Raw genomic sequence first — 13,903 nt, 5'->3', positions numbered from 1 at the left:
CGCCTGAGGTGGGATAAAAATATCCCTTTGACTTGTCTAACTGTCAATCAATGCCTAGTGGATGGTACGTCACACGACGCTTAGCCCATACCACTTATTAGTTTACGAATGACCTTCCTCGTTTTTTATTAAGTATCGTCATTTATGTTTATTAGCCAGTACCACAAAATACATAGGTACAGAAGTCAATCTCATGTATGTACTTCACTTTTCATGCCTAAACTCGGCGGTCGCGCTAGGGTTGTCAACTGTTTTATGCGCATAAAACTAACGTGGTAGTGGTACTCGTATCTAATTATTTGATGTATTGTTGAGAATAAAACAGGAAAAATGAAATATAAACCAATAATAATAAAATATTTAATGTGGCATACAAAAGGTTAATAAACACTTTCACGGAAATTTGTTTGAACGAGATACCGTTTTTCAGAAACCGCAATTTATAATTTTGTTATTCATACATATACCTACCCTACTCTTTACTTGTGAAAAAAATATTTTTGTATGTAATGGGTTGGTACAGTCCCTGATCTAAACTTGCTTCTACCTACAGAAAACTTGATGTGCGAGTTTTATTTCGTCTACCTTACAACATAGTCTCGCCATGATCACAAAAATTATCAACTCCTACTAGCAATAATCTTTGAGGGTAGGTAGGCAGGTTCGCCTGGGTCGACACTAGCAAAACTTATTACGGCATTGGGCCAGAGGCCGCCGCCGGGGCGCTTACCTACCCACCTAACTGTACCTACCTACTGCGTTTATTAAACGAACCATCGAAATATGAGAAAATAAGTAGGTACATATTATAGGTAATACGGCAGGCTAAAAAAACGAAAATTCACTGTTTATTGTTGTATAAAACAACCGTCAACTTGTTCAATTATAATACGAATTTTGTTGCTCCATTATTACTTTTTCTTTTGTTATTAAAATTAAAAATATTACAGTCAAATTACAGTTAGGTAGGTATCACAACGCGTGCACATTTATCTACCTTTGTGTGACGCGCTTATCTCAAGAAAGCGGCAGCCGCGCTCGCACTGTTTTGAGTTGTTTTGAGACAGCGCGTCTGTGAACACGCACACATAGACACCTTTGTCTGCGTGACTCGAACGCGCTTTGTATGTAGATTGACTTCTGTACCTATGTATTTTGTGCCAGTACGGCGTAATTAGTCATGACGTCATTTTATGAGGTAATTAACTGGACTGAGATGGACACAGACTGTTTTGTATTTATTTTTATTTAAATTGGCAGACTACTCGCAAATTCGTGGTCGCAAAAAATGGTGTCTAATTGGTTTTTATTTGTCAAGATGAAAAGGATGTTTTGAAGGATTTATACTTTATTTGTTTTTCGGTATATCATCCTAAAGTTACATAGCTTGCACTATGCGGAAGTCTTGAGACGTTAAACTTGAAGCAATGGTTCCCATATAAATTGGTTTGACCAAAACCATATACATATATTTACTTCCCATGAAATAAAACCGTAAAGGTTGTATCAAAGTCCCAATTTTGACGCGTAAGGTCAATATCATCCGTGATCCGTGGAATACTCCACAGATAGTGAGGACATGCGGAATTCAGCCGTGACATAAAAATACTCCAAAAATTCCACACGTAAACAAACATTTATGTTTTTCAAATGACATAACAACAATCCAAATAACAGTTAGATGATTCTAGAAGACACGATCACAGAGATTATCAATACAAAAACTGTTTATTTACAGTTGAAGTGTTAGCTTATCTTTAGGTATAGTATTTGATTCCAAAATCATGTAACGTCCAATTTGTCAAACGTTTGACACCAACCTTGGTACCAAATGGCTTCAAAGCGAATGTCACGAAATTAATCCGTTTGAAGTAATGTATCGTGCTGCAAATAAATGTATCTACGGAATATACCTACATGTTAATGTTTTACTACAATATTTACTGTTTATTACACTGTTATAAATTATAACTAATTTGTAGCAGACTTTGATTACTACGCATTACGGTTTAAATAGACTAATTAGTTTTCAGTATGAATCATAGACGATTGATGGAGGTAAAAACGATGATGATTTATGCCGATTAAACTAGACGTAATTCAATCAAAATAAATCACTCAAAATAAATCAATAGAATCACGAAAACCTACCATTTATAATATTTTGTGAAATTATTTAAAAGCGAAACAAGTTTCAGGATTAGCTCATAATAAACAAAATGGAAAGCATCATCTTAACGCTTATACTTTCACTGGAGCAAAATTATTACATCAAACGATGTCTTTATTGATAAAATAAACGAAACCTGATTTTCTACGTTTGATCTTGACTATACCCTAATTCATAATAGGTCGTTGAGAAAAGTAGTGTGTGCCATCTTTCGGAAAAGTAGGACAACAATATATCAAATAATAAAGAAAATGGTTTCGAGACGGAAAACTGGCGTGTTGAGAAATTGGTCGAAGCAGATGCACCGAAAGAAAATTTTCTTGTTCGAACATACTGCTATTTATTATTCGGTCACAAAGAGTGTTTACGAAATTCGAAGAAACTCCTCAAGATCTTGTAAAGACGTCACTGCTCATTGTTCAATCTTACACAAATCTTGGGTATACAAAATACCGGGTTTACGACGAGAATTGCGCAGTTGAATTACTACGACAAATTCGTCGCGTCATTAAGTGTAGAATTTTCGCCTTATGACTTAAGTCGTAAGGGTCAAAATGGTGTGACTGTGTTTTAAATATGTTCAATGACATGACGAAGGTGCGTTGCGTCTAATTGCGTCTCGTCACGTGACCACCGGCTGTGACAGTGTTGGACGAAACTGCGCCCACGCCGACGACGCTGGTTGGACCATACGTCACAGTCTACAGTTTTAAATTACTTTTTGTACAAGACTACATTTTCCTAGAAGACAAAACCAAAATACTCGATGAAATGTCGACTATAAATGATGCTATTTGTATTTTTGAGATTTAAACGATCAACAAATCATTTGAAACTACGTTGTATTTTATAGTTCTATAATAGTTGTCTTTGTTTTCATTATTAGTTATGCAATGGACATAATCCAACAGTTAAACAAAGAATAATATATCGGAAGATATAACGACAGCCATTAAAATGCAGATGATGTACAAATACCATTGTTGTTCTTCCTGTACAATAAAAAAATATTGCCTTTGTTTTATTTTGAGTTTGAAATCAGAAAAAAGATAAACCACTAATATCTGACATTTTGATCCCAATCATAGTTTTACCTATATGTTGGTAATTTAACGCTAGAATAACAACAAAACTAGTAAACATTGATGATTTCATACAATTAAGGAATACTAAGTTTATTCTCTAATTAAAGGTCATGTTATGATAAGTATTCTTGTTGAATGCCATATACCTACCCACGAGGTAATTTACCAATTAGGGACTTCGTAGAAAACCCACATTATAGTTTGTTTTTGATTACCTGTTACCTGAAATCATCAGTTTGGTAATAATGTAACTTGTAACGCGTCTTATTGTTTAAAAAAGAAAATCAAATAAATATAGGTACAAATAGTATTTACATGCCTAACGCCGACTAAGGAATAGATGCGTATTGTTTATTAAATCCATAATGAAATAACAATCAGAAGCCAGAAAAGTCTGATAACCAGTCTTACCAAGAGGTAGCTAGGTTGCGGTGGTCAATAGGCAGACGTTCTAGCTGCATCTAGTCAGACTGAAAGCCGACCCTAATATAGTTGGGAAAAGGCTAAACGGATGATGTACCGTGAACCCTATTTTTATGTTCGTATAAAAAATTGTATATCTATCGAGATCGGAAGTGATTGTTTGCATTTGATTACATTTTATCTGGATCTTTCTGACAGGTTTATTATCAGTATCATGAATACAAAATGTGGCTAAAATAACATTGTGCAATCCAAAATGCGTAGTAAATAAACATTACTACGACGATATATTTAAAACTGACAAAAGTGTGACATAGGTATGCGGACAATGTACCCTAGCTAATTTTAAAATGTATTGTTTACAAATGCAGGATAATGGATGAAGTTTCAGTAACAATGTCTGACTGAATTGTTTAAAGGTTTATCAATGTTAGGTTTAACCCGTAGGTTTGTGTGACTGCAGCAAAAAGAAAAGCCTTGTTTATAAGCTTCCTGTAACCTTTTATAAGTGTATGTAGAACTTTACTCATAGAAGAACTAAAAACCTTTATTATTTCAAGAAATAAACTGCATCCTCTTAACAAAAATAAAACTAAACAGCAGCATCTAATAAAAAAAGAAAACTTATACAAACAAGGACAAAGTAAAAATATATAGCAGTTGAAAGAACCGACGTCCTATATTCAGTAAAAACAAAAACATTTACACAACAATCACATTTTACTAGAAACGTAATTTTCCTTAATTTCCATGAAATTATGAATAAACATTACAACATAATATAATAATCTTATCAATGAATGTGTAGTGGAAAAAACATGAAAACTCCATTATCATACAAGTTACAGATTTTGTTTTATTATCTAATCGTGTTGGCATTGTTGATAAACAAATAGTGAGTTCATTGCTTTATCAATTTGTGTAACCTTCTCCTTGACATGGCAATGACGCGTATATATATGTACCTACTTCTATATACCTAAGTGACATTACCTTTATGTTCATTAATAGGTAGATACATAAGTACAAGAAACGTTATCATTACACATTGCATTGGACTCTTGACATTCAGGTCAGATTACGTAAGATATTACGTGTAAAAGACATTTAACAAATTATTCGTTTAAACTACCTACTATTTAATAGTAAATCAGTCTAAAAACCAGCTCTATTATATTCAAAGCGATTTACCTAGTAATCACAAGTATTTACATCGAGAATTATCGAAATATCTACTCAAAAGAAATACTCCAACGAAGTATTAAATGCCACTTTTTAGAACGAAATTACTTCACAAAAGCCTTGAATGGAGTTTTCTAGGATTTACTTAATAGATGAATAATGAGCTAAAATTAGTTATCACATTAAGTATTGATACCGATACTAATACAAATAGACGTACTTACACTAATGACGTCAATCCTTTGAAGCATTAACCGTAGCGAACATAAAACTTTAGTGGAACGTAACGATGAAACATGCTTGAAACAAAAGCTAATTGTCAAAATTAGTCTCAGTACTACGGATCTTAAATTATCTTGACACAGATGGGTGTGGAAAAGAACCGAACAATACATCTATAACAAAGTATAGCCTTTAGAAAATAACAACCATATTTTTCACTGATTGTTCTGTTGTTAGGCACTTCCTTTGTACAACACACTAGCGTATCCCCTCAAATGAGAATCGTAAAGTTTACATATTGTGCAGGTGGTAAATAATATAGAGTGCTAATTCACTGTATCGGAGCATAATAAACACGCATGTTTGGCCTTGAAGCTGCAACCCGACAGATCCACAACAAAAACATCTGATGGAACATGCAACTCTGTTTTTCTCGTTTGTATGTTATTTATAATATCTGATACAAACTTGAAATGCAAACATGATAATTGCAACACGTTTATTGATTGAGTCCTGATCGACGTATCGCGGTCCTGTTGCATAAATATTGCACCTGCGTTGAAACGACGCAAGAGTCACGCCCCCTGAGACATCGACTGCTATAAATAAAACGGTATTCAACGCTGCTACTCTTCCTGGTCAGCTGAATCAGTAGCCTTGGCGGCAAGCAATGTTACAACTACGTCGTAATTGTGTAATTTCAGGTGAGCTTGTTACAATTGTGTTGCACACTCAGGGATTTAGCTCAGAAATGTTGTTCTAGAACATAATAGCCGTTTGTTGATAATGTTAATGCGTCTGCGCACTGCGGCCAGTGTGTTACTGTAACATGTTAATATTGGCACACGATACGAAAATTGTTTAGGAATCATGGATCAAGTAGTATGATTTGTTTACGTTTGCCATCACACTATCACTTCAGTGTTTTATACTCATATCCATCATAGTAAGTAACCTTGTTACGTTCCGTCGTTCTAATTTCACACAAGAATGTTCAGTGACTAAACATTCCACTACTAGTACTCCCTTTAACTTTCTTATCTCAACCTTCTACATAAATCAGTGATAACGTAATGTGGGCTTCGATCAATGTCAACCAATTCACGAGAAAAACTGAAGAAAACTGCTTCTTGTTCATCTTTTGGTGTTTACGAGTAAAAAAAAAAAACAAATTGCAATCAAACTGTTTAGTATCGAAATACGACTTTACCCAACGTCAGCGTCTGGAAAGCCAAGGAAAGATATTTTCAGTAGGGAACAATTCGAAGTAAACATTCATACTGCATTGAGCTATTTCCACCGTAATTGAAATGTGCAGCAATGCGGTTTGCGTAGGCAGGGTATGAGAGCCTAATAAAACTATTATTGCTAATCTTCTTACGACCGTGAAAGTGTACCTAAAAGCAGCAGGACGTCAAATGGATTTAGCTTATATAACTCAGCATCTGTCATTGTTATTTGAAAACATGAAATTATTCAAGCTAAGATTATATACGCACGTATTACCGCATCCTTAGGCCTGTTACCTAATAATGCAATGGCAGTGATATATATTTCTAGTAGGTACCTAACAAATATGTAACTGGTTTTACATTATTACTTGTTATAGTTCTCGTAGATACCCCAATTAAAATTGAAATAAGGGCAGGAGGATGATGATGATGATGATAATTTTCGCAGATGAATATAATAATCTAGTTATAAACAAAATAATTTATTGCGTGATCTATATTCGTCCTAACTGCGTTGTGAACAAGACGCCATTGGGTTCATCCCCCTATCGATACAAAATAAACAATAACAAGTGGTTCTAGATTAGATTATATTCATAATTTATTCCACATGTCCATGGAATCGTTGCTCTTCAACAAGATAAACACCGATGACTAATCGTCTGGCATCTGCAAAATTTCTAATTTTCCCGCTTTAATTGCAAGAAAATTACCACATGAAACTGTTCACTGTCATCTTTACATTTTAATGTGCACGTGCGCACTTATGCGTCTAGCCGGCGCTTGATTTAAACGAGTGTTGAGTCCGTAATCAAGGCGATTAAAACCTTGAGCATCTTGTTGTATAATTAATTCTACAACAGTGTATTCAGCTTGTAAAAAAAATATAAAATTGAAAAAAAAACGTGAACGTTGCCGTCACGTTAGCACCAACCCTCGACTTCGTGACTTTTATAAATTAGCGAACATGTCCTATATCTTAACAAAAGCATCAAAATTGTTTAATTTCATACATTCAGGTCAGTGGGTCGGTTGTGTCATAGCAAGGACAGGCCATACACCATACAAATAAAACAAATTTAATTTCTCAAGTCTGAAACAAATAAATATTGCAAAAGTAACCTTATTGCAAGGTATATAAAGATCAATGAGTATTGGGAATTAAGAAACTAAAAGTTTGTGTAAAAATAAAAATAATTATCTTTGGAGATATACCGGGATATCGCCTAGACAAATAAAATACGACCTTCGTAACACTGCACGTCGAGTTTCGAATATCAAATAAACTCATTGATTGACAGACGCCCTACAATACATAAATAATTGTGGGCACACTTTCATTGTTATCAGAATTGTCGCAATAACGTTTGAAAAGTTTGAAAATTTGAGCATTAGGTAGTGAGGGAGGAAAATTGGAATTACAGTAAGCATATCGTGATAATACTCTTGAAAAACAGCCACGTACTCCCAGGAAGCACACCTACATATATGTATAAGTTTTAAGTATGTCAAAACTTACTTCAGTTGTACGACCTATTCCATTCCATATATTATATGCAATGAGTCTATAGCTTACATAAATTATTATTTTTTAACTAGTATAACATCAGTTTGTACTTACAAATAATATCAGTTCTCTATAAATAACGGTTTTATTGACTACTAGTACAAATGTGTGTTAAACAAACGTTTATCGCAGCTCTATTGTTTTTTACAATGAATCTGTTACTAAAAACAAAGGTTTATGATATTATTATGTCCAATAATAGAACCATGTTGCAATTAATTGTCCATTACATCAGTTACATACTAAATGTAAATGTCAAAATTATCATTGCAGTAATCTAACAACATACTCCAGGGGCAGTAAATATCATTGTAATTCAATGAGCTAGTGAGTGTTATTCTAAATTATGTAAACTGCTTTGGCCTTTAAGATAAGAGACATCTAAGCCTTATCAAGTGACAGCTGAGCTTATAACTATTTATAACAAGACTACGCCCATTCCTGTTACTACCTAATGATTTTAATTGAATGGTTGCCTATTTCTATCGACTACGTATCTTCATTTGTTTTCATGATCGTTAAGAACTTCAAAGTTTCGAAGTTCGAACAAAATGAACCAACAATGTGAAGATCTGGGACTTTACAAATCCTCAATAGGTATTGGTTTTGGGGATATATTCTACAAACAAACTCTGTGACATTGGAAAAAAATTAAAGACACAGATTGTGTAGTCCCGTTTCCCGGGAATATACAAGACGTACAGAGTCGGGCGTATCAATGACGTTGTACGTACGGGAGAGACCTACGTTACACAGTAGACAATTTAAGGCAGATATTTATAACGATGATGACATTATTATTTACATTGAAATACCTCAAGCAAACATTGCGTTAGGGAAACCCGAATCCGTTTATCAGTAGCTTGATAACAGTAGCAAGAAAATTTCTGGCTACAAAATACAGGTGAGCCGTAAAAGTTGATTCCTTGAACATGGGTTGTTGTTATTATCGGCTGCGGCTGTAAATTCTAAGATAGAGTTTTCTACAAATTATTCGCTAGTAAAATTCTTCACTGGAATATCGCTGCGTAGATCGTAAGATCTTTTTTCGTCTTGCGAAAATAATCAAACAACGTTTAATTGTTCACTTGATATGCTCTGGACAGTTTCAGAGCTACAATATACTGCGTCTTTAAAATTATAAATAGTCGTATTGAAAACACATTTATGTAGTTCTTTCTAGTGAATTGTGTCTGGAAACCGCAGGAACACGCCATCTGTTTATACGTTTTCGAGATAATTTTCCTGTTTTTTGTTTACCATTTTTTGATAGAATTTTAATTTAGTATGCCGGTACTTATAACCAGATGCATAATGTCAGTACCTGAGTATATTAAGGTTAAAATTGAAAACAAACATTGAGAATATATGGCTCGCTTCCTCTACCTCGTAATCTAATTCATGTTATTTTCATAAATAGGTACTATTTTAGACAATGAAGCAATGTAAATAATGGTTTTCGTAAAGATCTTGATAGCAAGTGATTGCTCGCGGGGCAATTGTTGCTGAATGATTTATCAACGACCTTTTTATCATCAGCATTTTGTTAACAATGATTGCTTTATGGTCTGTCGCAAGTCGAGCAGAAACTTGCGTCAGTTGCAGTGGCCCACGCTGGTCACTGTTTACTTTTATTTTATGTCTATACAAATAGTCAAATTTATATCACGGTATCAAAAAACACGTTAAAAAAAGATACAATACTACAAATAAAACTTTAACTTGTATTCAGTTCCGAATGAAAATATGCTTACGTCAATAAAATTTTACGTTGAAGAGCTACGTAGGTAAAGAAGGTAAGTTTACGAGATATAATATTGATTTACGATCAAATACAATATTATTTCTAGAGTTTCTTTCATCCGTGACTCTAAACGTAGCCATATAAGTGGCCAATTAAACAGTCTGAGAATTGTTGTCTGTCTAAATGAATGGTGCATACATGTGACTGACAATGTGACTGCCTTTATTGTTCTCTTTCGTTTTGTACCCACCACATAAATTAGTACAAGCAATTATAATAACAAGGGAAACGAACTCAAAGCGGAGACCACGTAAACACCTAAGACGTGAAGAAAATTTAAATATATGTGAGAAGTATCAAACAAAATACATATTCATGAGCTTAAAGGAAATTCATTTTGTTAGCGTACTATGGCCATCACGACTTGGATTCATGCTTTATTTAATGAGCCAATTTAAAATAACCAATATTAATAGTGGTAATTCTATTAACATAAGTTTCGTTGGCTGTAACTCATTCGGGAAATTATAATAAAAGCTTCTACTATTGTTATTTCACACTTCCTAGCGACACGAATAAATTGTCGCAAATTACCTAGTTTCTAGAATGTTCCTAAGGAAAACACGTTTACTATAAAACTAAATTAAGATCAACGGTTTCAATACGACTTTGCATTTGCGTACGCAAGCTCGTTGCGCGTATCTGCGTAAGACAGCGTACTCCAGACCCCTTTATTTTAAGACACTAGGTTTGCAAATGCATGCACTTTCTTTGTATGCGTACTGGATGAACAATTAGGTACAGCTACCTTTGTCTGGGCTGTCATGATGTTTGGAGCTTTGCCAGCATCAGTATTTACTTCCCCAACTAACTATAAACCTCAGTTCGAATCTTTGATACATTACTCCGACAAAACTGTTTACGGAAATTACAATCATAGATTACTAATAGAGAGTCAAACCGAGCAGGATGAGGAAGCTGCAAATAACATTACTGCTTGAAAAGTAATAAGGTGGTCTTGTACTGCATTTATAACCGTATTAATGGCAATAATTGGGTAAATGCCAAAATGTCTGAGAATTTTAACGAGTTTTCACGTCAGAACTTACTGCATTTGACATTTTCTAGGAAAAATATTATTTTGCTACAATTTTGTGAACTGATTGACCCTCAAATTCAGGTGGGCAAGTTTAACGAATACAAGGATAATAAATATAGGTACTAAACTAAAGATACTGGTTTTCCGAAAACAATTTACACAAGAGAAACGTGACACCAATGCGATTTGATCGTAACAAATCTTCATTAACAGGCCCACTGGAGAACCACTTAAATTAAACGCCCTACGCAATTCATTACCAGGAAACCCAATGTTCTGTGTACAAAAGGCCGACAAATACAAATTCCGCCACAACTAAATTGTGTAAATGAACGTTTAATAGAATAAACTATATCAACATTGAAGGAACTGTACGTTAGTACCGAATGTTGACACCAATTACTGTTATGAGCCTTAATTGAAACGCATGCTCCCACAATAAGGCCACTGTGAGCCCCAGTTTATCATATATCGAACAATTCGTGTTTGTCTGTTAGTCAATAATATTGCTGTTATATGTAATGTGTGCAACTGCCCTTCGTCTTTTGATGGGCGATTTATTGAGACGAATAGGCCATCAAACTGTAACCATGCTGTATCGAATGTGACGTCTTTATGATCAAAACTGACTCGTGATTGCATCAATGTTAAATACGCCTGATATTTCATCGAAATCTTATCCTATTTGACTTTACTCACGACATGAATATAGCCTAATAAATTAGTCAGCATTTAGCTTATAATGGATCCAGTTCCAGTATCAATATAAGACCACATACATAATCAAGGATTCATTTGCGTGGTAACGCAAACCTTCGAATCCACTTCGACGTTCATTCTTCAGATCTATACAATATAATATGCACTCTAACTGTATCAAATTAAGGATAATACTTCAATAACACGATTGCAACTAAGGCATCTTTGATCTAAGGAATCGTTGATCATGGCATTTATGAAATGCGTACTTTACTTCAAGGAAGTATGGTTCGACTATTGCAAGAATGACTGAAACTCTGTCTGAGTATGTCGGAAGGCAATACAAATAAGTGTAGTTGTACTACCTTGTTAAAATAAAATAAATAACTGCATCGATAAACATATAAGTAGATAGTCTAATGCCTTCTATTCTTTCTTATGTATCTGTTAGATCGCGTTTCACTACAGCTACTTTTAATGAATGTAACAAGAATGGAAATGAACATCGTTAACCTCGCATGTGGACTCATAAATACTTCAATGCAATGTGAATGACAATGTTACCTAACATCAATCATTATGTAACCTTCTCCTATCCCTAAAAAGACGAAATGAGAAATTTTATGATGGCCAATTTCAAAATTCTGTCCATTGCCGGCCATGACACTTTCAAAGGTCGTTACTTCTTCACATTTGCAGCGATGGATAAGCAAATTCCAAATGATTCCGGTTCTCAACACGTAGGAGTTGTGGCCACGTAAGAATAGATGTTTATTTTGGTTTTCGCGCCTCGTGGCAATGGTTTATCCAAAACATCCTATTTGAGGGGTTATATTATGATGTCGTGCTGTCAATCAGCTCAGTTACTAATATAGAAGTGACTGTTTATTGCAAGTACAAAGGTGGCCGATTGACATACATTTTATTTCAAAGTATAGCTGTCCTAGATAAATTAAAACGTTCACTGCATGTTGTTTCTACAAATCAGTTTTTTTTGCAGCAGAAGAAGAGTCCACAAAAACATTGTTTTTACTTGCACTTGACGTTCATTAGTTTTTCAATCACAAAAAACGATTGAATACCTATCTAATTACCAAATACCAATTACCATCAATTTGATGAATTGAAAAACAAAAACTAATGAAACAAAATAAATCAAAATGAAGGGTACTCACCAACATGCGATAGACTCGTGAGATCTGATTCTGAAATAGAAAAAAATAAAATGCGTGAAAAAAATGTAAAATGATAATGCGTGCATCACACAAAATAAATAAAATCATATATTTTTTTTAATCCTCATATTTTGTAGCACTTTATATAAGGACGACGTTAAAAAACAAACAAATGAAATAATATGGAAGTTATAAATGGAATATGGGAATTATTTTTAGTGCAAGGGACAACTTAAAACAAAAACGAATTGCAATGGTGCATTTTATTTTGTTGTTAGCAAGAATATAACATTTAGGTAGGTATGGTTGGTATTATTACAACTATTAATTAGTCACCACTGTCTACAATTTCTCAACCCAATTCTTTTACTGTCAAAACGTTTTATGTAGAAAAATAAAATCACCGATGTATCAAAGAAATAATAGGACCTCTAACTTATTTTGGTCTAGGCTTACCTAAGAGTACCTATGTATCTAAGTAAGAAAATAACATAAAATGCAACATTTCTTCAGCGACTATTTTCCCATTTGCTGTAATTACAAATAATGACCATACTTTCATAGAAAAGGCGGGAAAAATAATACTGTACAACAATTATGGTGATACATTTTTTTTTCTTCCAATACATGGAATCATTAGTAAACGTAACAGGAAAATTACGGCGTCGCGACGCATCGACAATGTACTGTATGCATAAGTCGTCGTCTCCACATTTTTCCATGTGCTAGGAATTCCGGGTAAGGAAAAAAACAATTCGTTTCATTCCGGTTTTCGACTAAGGCCGTATTATTTAAACCAAATATTTAAGTTCTTTTATAGTTCTAATTATATATTTATTCTCCATAAAATATGCAGGTAGATTTCAAAGTTTTAATTTATATTGATAAAACATTTTGGATACAGATCAATAGCTCTCTGAATTATAAAAATTCTTCAAATTAAAAGCATTGTCTTCCATACATTAGGAGTAGGTTTATAAGAATATTGACCTACCGTACCGACCTACGTATCCGGGTATGTGTCATAGAAACGCGAATATGAATCTACATTTTTGTGTACCAAAAATGAAAATTTTACGACTTTTGGCCTTAGAAAACAACTGATACTGCAGTGTGTTTTAATGTCAAACCCAAATAAGAACACGATAATGAAACAGCATAAGAGCGTTATGTTTGTAAACAAAAGAAAAAGGTTTTAAGTGGAGCATATTTACAATTGAACTCAAACTCAAAATTTTTTATTAAAATAAGGCTGTTAAATCATCCAATGTAATCGATTTTCGAACGTCAAAACAAAAGAGAAGT

The 13,903-nt window shown here is 33.9% G+C and overlaps 1 protein-coding gene across 3 annotated transcripts in view; it reads right to left on the bottom strand.

Moving 5' to 3' along the window:
* The window catches only part of LOC110373722 (uncharacterized), a 190,206-nt gene that overhangs the window by 61,975 nt on the left and 114,328 nt on the right, over window positions 1–13,903 (bottom strand). For 2 of the 3 annotated variants that reach the window (XM_021331066.3, XM_021331080.3), the window contains one exon: window positions 12,599–12,628. The exons of the other annotated variant lie outside the window; for it this stretch is intronic. In XM_021331066.3, coding sequence (XP_021186741.1) covers window positions 12,599–12,628 — 30 coding nt within the window. The remainder of the gene's footprint in view (window positions 1–12,598; window positions 12,629–13,903) is intronic. 3 annotated transcript variants of the gene reach the window in all.

The sequence above is a fragment of the Helicoverpa armigera genome, chromosome 12, assembly GCF_030705265.1.
Source record: "Helicoverpa armigera isolate CAAS_96S chromosome 12, ASM3070526v1, whole genome shotgun sequence".
In the NCBI taxonomy this organism is placed as follows: Eukaryota; Metazoa; Arthropoda; class Insecta; order Lepidoptera; family Noctuidae; genus Helicoverpa; species Helicoverpa armigera.
Note: the sequence above shows the minus strand (reverse complement) of the source record. Positions and strands in the feature narration are given on the sequence as shown.